The sequence below is a fragment of the Zalophus californianus genome, chromosome 16 (genome assembly GCF_009762305.2).
Source record: "Zalophus californianus isolate mZalCal1 chromosome 16, mZalCal1.pri.v2, whole genome shotgun sequence".
Classification (NCBI taxonomy): Eukaryota; Metazoa; Chordata; class Mammalia; order Carnivora; family Otariidae; genus Zalophus; species Zalophus californianus.
Genome location: NC_045610.1, coordinates 55,949,525 through 55,956,936, shown reverse-complemented (window position 1 = coordinate 55,956,936; position 7,412 = coordinate 55,949,525). Strand labels below are relative to the sequence as shown.

Here is a 7,412-nt window from a genome sequence, read left to right as displayed (position 1 = left end):
ATCACTGCTCATCTACGGGTGACCATCTGTTTATACAGAGGAGCCAGATACTGCACAAGATGTTATCAACATATGACCCTCAAGTTTATACAGGAAGTGGAGGACTTTTTTCTCATTTGGTGACGTGTGCCTGCAATTTGCTACCCACACCAACCAGCCCTGGGGAAAACGAAACAAAATGTAGATTATATTACCAGGATAATAGAGGACTGACAGCCTATTCCCATGTTGGTGCCACAGATACTACCCCAGACTCATACACGTTTCCACCACCCAGCATATGGCATCAATGTTCCAAAAATAAGATGAACACTGATGAAACTGATCCTGATAAAGCCAACATGGGAAAGGGAAAAAAATTCAACACAAATCGTACCCTGTCAAACAGGAAAGATGGGCAGAATTGTCACCTTCAAAAAACATTTTTTTTAGGGCACAAAGAAAGAAAATGACAGCCTTGGTGAGGAAGGGCAGCTGGTCAGAGGCAGGACGGAGTTGTGACAGGGAGTTAGGAGTGGTAGTGCAAGAACTTTGCATGCCTTCTGCTTATTATGTTATCAAGACAAAGCTCATGGTCAAGTTTCCAAAACTTGACCAGCTCTTAAAGTTTCTGTCACCATTGCCTTTTCTAGTATGTGAAATTAAAACACAACTGGAGGTGTGGGAGGAGAAGGTAGATGCAAGGCCATCTGGGCTGGGAGCTGGGTGATGAGCATCCAGACCAATATGGTAGCCACAAGACACACGTGGCTACTGAGCATGTGAAGATGTGGCTGGTCTGCACTGAGATGTACCATAAGTGTCAAATATACACTAGGTGTTGAAGATGTTTTATGAAAAAAAATGTTTAGTATCTCCAATATCATCGAATGATAATACTTTGAGGGTACTAGGTTAAATCAAATGTACTACTAAAATTATTTTCACCTTTTTAAGTCAATCAGAGAAAGACATGTATCATATGACCTCACTGATAGGAGGAATTCTTAATCTCAGGAAACAAACTGAGGGTTGCTGGAGTGGTGGGGGGGGTGGGAGGGATGGGGTGGCTGGGTGATAGACATTGGGGAGGGTATGTGCTATGGTGAGCGCTGTGAATTGTGCAAGACTGTTGAATCACAGATCTGTACCTCTGAGACAAATAATGCAATATATGTTAAGAAAAAAAAAAAAGAAGATAGCAGGAGGGGAAGAATGAAGGGGAGTAAATTAGAGGGGAGACGAACCATGAGAGACGATGGACTCTGAAAAACAAACTGAGGGTTCTAGAGGGGAGGGGGGTGGGGGGATGGGTTAGCCTGGTGATGGGTATTAAAGAGGGCCTGTTCTGCGTGAAGCACTGGCTGTTATGCACAAACAATGAATCATGGAACACTACATAAAAAACTAATGATGTAATGTATGGTGATTAACATTACAATAAAAAATTTAAAAAAATTATTTTCACCTTTTTAAAAAGTCTCCTTAATGTGGCTACTAGGAAATTTTAAATTACACATGTGGTTCCCATTATATCTACTGGACCGTGCTGGGGTAGCATCCACGTGAGGTTGGGATTTGCTGCCAGAAGAAGCAAGGGCCAGAGAGGGAGGATTCTGAGCCTGCTCCCAGTGCTGCTTGGGGAAGTATCTGGGGAAGGGGGGCTTCTCAAGATGGCAGGAGGGGGGACAGGAGGCTAGAGGAACAGGTTTGGGTCAGAGAGTTAAGGTCATCCCGCTAAGATCAAGAACTGAGAATAAAATCAGGATGGGTACTGTAAGATTTTCTAGTCTTTCCTCTTCTGGGTTAAGTCTCTTGAATCTTTTTAGACTCAAAAAGAAATTTTTAAGGCTAAAAATAATTTTTAAAAGAAGAAACAAAAAACTCAGCCTTGGATTGCACATCAATCAGAAAGGCTGGGTTCATCAAGCTCCCTGAGAAAGCCTAGGGGGTTGATCATATCAGGACAGACACACCCAATTCTGAATAATTGGAGCAAAAGAGCCCTATTGCAGGGTCAGGACGTGTGGATCCTGGTCCTTGGGCTGATGTGACCTTCTCCCCTGACCTCCCTGCTTCTGTCCTCCCAATGTCCTGTGTGTGGTGAGGGCATAGACGTAATGGCTTCTGACAATCTTTTCATCTTAACTTTCGAGAATGCTTGATCCCTCTTTCTGCATGTTGGGCACCAAAAAATGTTTATTGGTGGTGATGAGCAGGAGGAAAAGGAAAGCTACAAAGCAGGAACTTTGTGTATTTTGTTACTCTGTACCTCCTGGGTGCAGGCAGCCCCTGGTACCCAGCCCAGTTAGCAATTAGATGCTAAATAAGGGAAGGAGGAAATGAAAGAAAAGGGGGACAAGGTAATTTATTTTTTTAAGATTTGTTTATTTTTAAAGATTTTATTTATTTATTTGACAGGGAGAGCGAGAGCAGGAACACAAGCAGGGGGAGTGGGAGAGGGAGAAGCAGGCTTCCCGCCGAGCAGGGAGCCAGATGTGGGACTCGATCCCAGGACCCTGGGATCATAACCTGAGCTGAAGGCAGACTCTTAATGACTGAGACACCCAGGCGCCCTTTTTTAAAGATTTTTTTTTTGTTTTACAATTTAATATCCAATTTAATTTTTAAAAAACTTAATGAAAATATAACAGAATCAAAACATTTAAAATCAGTACACTCACTACCCATTCCGGTAACTCATTTAAGTCATATCAACTATAGACTAGGAAAAATAAATTCAGAAGTGTAATTACTTTAAAATACACTACTTCCACTTTTGTTAATATTTTACATGTATGTATATATTCTATAGTGGAAGCAGAAATTCTCTCTAAAAACATCTCCTTAAAATCTTGAGGTGCATGTTAGAGCCACAGGCAATATCTGACATATAAAACTGCAGTACAGGCCTTCAGATTTGGCATTTCACTGGCACAATACAATGACCAACATATATAATCACTGTACAGTGTCTAGACATTCCAGTAAGAACCATTATTTTCTTTAATGTAGAATGATTAATACATATTCTACAAGGGGCAGTGAGGTTAGTAATTCTATAGGGTATGTCCTGACATAATTTTCAAATTGTACAATAACACAAACAACTCTGTTAAGGCCATGTTTTATTTGCTGATTAATGGACAAAAGGCAATGTAATTTATTTTCAAGTATTTTCTTGAAAGTCTGTGCTCATAAAAATCATGAAAAGTTGGAAAGACTGTTAAATCACTGAAACTTTAAATATATCTTACACAATCTTGTTTGTACAAAAATACAAGTTAAATATAAACATAAAGCAATCAATGATAATTTTATGCAAATCTGTTTTATGTGATCTTCAGTTATATGTAAAAGTTTCTGGGTTCTGTTATTTGTGAAAAGATCAATACCAGATTGAATTACTATCTCTTGGCAAAGGGCCCTAAAAAGCTTACTTTAGCATTAATCTTTTACATGGTTAAGTGCATTTCACCTAAACACTGGGGAAAAAAATGAAAGGGCAGTATGTCCATAAACCAATAAATAATTTGGCTGTAATATATCATAAAACACAAACCCCCACACATCTGTACAATAAACATTATTATATATTCACACGCAGGTGTCTGCGTGCGTGCATGCATGTACACACACACACACACACAGGCGAGCACACACCCCCACTCATAAAGCCTAATGAGGTGCTACTTCCAGTTCGATGTTCAGCTCTGCATTTTTTCTTATTTCATCAAATGAATAGCTTTTTGTCACCTTCCCATTCTTGAAGACAGTATGGAGAAGATCATGACCATATTCCTCAAGGTCTCCTTTTCCTTCCTCAAGTGTAACAAAATTCCTTGCTGCTGTCCTATATAAAGATAATCGACCCTTTTTGGATCTTTTGTTGGGATCAGCAACTGGGTCCTTGAAGACATTAATCCCAAGGCCATTGGTTACAACATAACTACACTTGAAGGAACAATTCAAGAGATCTCTTGTTAACTTCTGTAGCAAAGCTCCACCAGAACCGAAGGCAATGTTTTCAATACTCCATTTTTTTTGCTTCATGCCTTCTACAATCTCTTGTAAGGTATTGATATCTACTCCGTCCCCTTGAATAATTCTAAGATAAGGTGGCAGCAACTTGTAGCCCTTTGAGTTCTCAGTAACAGGGAACTTCTTACCCAAAATATCCAAAACCTTTAATACAGTGTCCGGAGGATTTCCAGAATCAGGACTGATTATCAGTGGTGCCTCTGTACTTCTTGACAGTATTAGATGTCTTAGGTCTTCACCGCATATTTTTTCACGCACGTTGTAAATGTCATAGCTATTGCTGACCACAGATACAGGCACTGATGAAAATTGTGTTACTATATGTTCAAAAGCATCTTTTTCACGGTCTTTCCCCCAAGCTGTTATGGTACTGTGTTCTGCTGCTGGAACAGAATAGCCTGGAACAGGATCTTTCGTTCCATAGTATTTTTTAACAAAAGCAATTCCTGCTACTGTATCTGTTCCTTTGAAGTTAACCAAATGAGCAGACGCTCCTATGCCAGCAGTCTCTTGGGAAGAAACTCCTCTGTAGCCAAAATCATGTAACTTGTATTCCAGACCATCTAAGTTACCAGATGTCTCCAGCAAATATTTGGCCAATATTTTCTTCTGCTCTCTAGAATTTGTGGCCACTGTGATTGGATACCAGGACTAAACAAGAATAGTCTCAATCCAATTTGTAAGCCAGTAACACTCTGGATCTGTGTTTTCCACTGTGAAGAGAACATTTCCTCGGGGAATGACATAGCCCTCAGGAACAGCTTTTATTTCTATTGGAAGATGCCCATCATATTTCTCAAGAATGTAGTTCCTTCCCTTTTCATTAAAGACATCATCCTGGAAATGCTCTCTATACACCTCTTTGGCTTCCTGGATCTTCTCTTTGGTCACTACTTTACCTTTTAAGTACTTTTAAGAATGTACTGCAACCTATAAAATACCGTTTCCTCATATTTCACCTTCTTTATCTTGGAGTTTTCTGTCTTCTCCTCACGGCATTCAAAGTAGGAATAAACTGTATTGGGTGGGTACTGTTTATAGTGAGTAACCTTGTAGGAGTCGGTGGCTAGGAGGATGTTGAACTCGGCGTCTGCCGCAGCATTCATCTCCGACGGGAGTGTGCGGGCCACGTGCCGCGAGCTGCCCGGCGTGGCGGCGAGGAAGGAGAAAAATGGGCTTCACTGCGCTCCATTGCTTAAGTCACCGCCTAAAGATTTTATTTATTTATTTGAGAGAGAGAGAGAGAGAGAGAGAGCACAAGCAGGAGGGAAGGGCGGAAGGAGAGGAAGAAGCAGACTCCCAGAGGAGCAGGGAGCCAGATGATGCTTAACTGACTGAGGCACCCAAGCGCCCAAGGTAATTTTTTTTTTAAGTTTCTTAGGTTTTATTTAAATTCAAAATAAATAAATAAGTAAATAAATAAATTCCAGCTAGTAGCACACAGTGTAATAATATTAGCTTCTCGTGTACCATACAGTGATTCCACACTTCTGTACATCGTGGGTGCTCATCACAGGTGCGCTCCTTCATCCCCAACACTTGTTTCACCAATCCCCCCACCCCTGCCCCTCTGGTAACCAGCAGTGTGTTCTCTATCCTTAAGAATCTGTTTCGTGGTGAGAAGGACAAGGTAATTTAAATTAAAACTCGGCATTGAGGGGACTGGGAGGAGAAGTTTAGAAGGACACATAGAATGTTTTACGGGCCCAAAAGATGAGTGTTGTGACTTGACTTTACCTTAATAAGCCAAATGAACCCTCTAAACCAGAGGTTCTCAACCAGGCATGATTTCCTCTCCCCCCAAGGGACATCTGGTGAGTGTCTGAGGCTATTTTGGTTGTCACAAGTGGTGTGTGTTTAGGGAGGGTGCTACTAATATCTGCTCGGTCAAGACCAGAGATTCTGCTAAACATCCAGCAATGCACAGGACAGTTCCGCACAGCAAGGGATGACCTCATCCAAAATGTCAATAGTTAAACAAAACAAAGCATTGAGTTACCATAGGAGCAAGCAACTCTACTCCTCGGTGTATACCCAAGGGAACTGAAAATATATGTCCACATGGAAATCTGTTCGTGAATGTTCATAGTAGCGTTATTTACAATAGTCAAAAAGTGGAAACAATCCAAATGTCCATCAATTGACAAATGGATAAACAAAATATGGTCTACCTGTTACCATGGGCTATGACTCAGCCATAAAAAGGAACGAAGTACTGACCCCTGTTACAACATTAATGAACCTTGAAAACATACTGATTGAAAGAGATCAGCCTTAGTATCCAAAATCTATAAAGAACTTATCAAACTCAACACCCAAAGAACAAATAATCCAATCAAGAAATGGGCAGAAGACATGAACAGACATTTTTCCAAAGAAGACATCCAAATGGCCAACAGGCACATGAAAAAGTGCTCAACATCGCTCGGCATCAGGGAAATCCAAATCAAAACCTCCATGAGATACCACCTCACACCAGTCAGAATGGCTAAAATTAACAAGTCAGGGAACGACAGATGTTGGCGGGGATGTGGAGAAAGGGGAACCCTCCTACACTGTTGGTGGGAATGCAAGCTGGTGCAACCCCTCTGGAAAACAGTATGGAGGTTCCTCAAACAGTTGAAATTAGAGCTACCATTCGATCCAGCAATTGCACTACTGGGTATTTACCCCAAAGATACAAATGTAGGGACCCGAAGGGGTACGTGCACCCCCATGTTTAGAGCAGCAATGTCCACAATAGCCAAACTGTGGAAAGAGCCAAGATGTCCATCGAGAGATGAATGGATAAAGAAGATGTGGTATATATACACAATGGAATATTATGCAGCCATCAAAAGGAATGAGACCTTGCCATTTGCGACGACGTGGATGGAACTGGAGGGTGTTCTGCTGAGTGAAATAAGTCAATCAGAGAAAGACATGTATCATATGACCTCACTGATATGAGGAATTCTTAATCTCAGGAACAAACTGAGTGTTGCTGGAGTGGTTGGGGGTGGGAGGGATGGGGTGGCTGGGTGATAGACATTGGGGAGGGTATGTGCTATGGTGAGCGCTGTGAATTGTGCAAGACTGTTGAATCACAGATCTGTACTTCTGAAACAAATAACGCAACATATTTTAAGAAAAAAGAAAAAGAAGAAGATAGCAGGAGAGGAAGAATGAAGGGGAGTAAGTCAGAGGGGGAGACGAACCATGAGAGACGATGGACTCTGAAAAACAAACTGAGGGTTCTAGAGGGGAGGAGGGTAGGGGGATGGGTTAGCCTGGTGATGGGTATTAAAGAGGGCACATTCTGCATGGAGCACTGGGTGTTATGAACAAATAATGAATCATGGAACACTACATCAAAAACAAATGTTGTAATATATGGTGATTAACATAACAAT

The 7,412-nt window shown here is 41.2% G+C and overlaps 1 protein-coding gene across 1 annotated transcript; it reads right to left on the bottom strand.

Moving 5' to 3' along the window:
• Positions 1 to 3,090: 3,090 nt before the first annotated feature.
• On the bottom strand, positions 3,091 to 5,126 carry LOC113939659 (nicotinamide phosphoribosyltransferase-like). Its single transcript, XM_035724624.1, is given in 2 exon segments — positions 3,091 to 4,934; positions 4,937 to 5,126. Coding segments are annotated over 2 exon segments (1,467 nt in total). The 3' UTR covers positions 3,091 to 3,657.
• Positions 5,127 to 7,412: the final 2,286 nt, after the last annotated feature.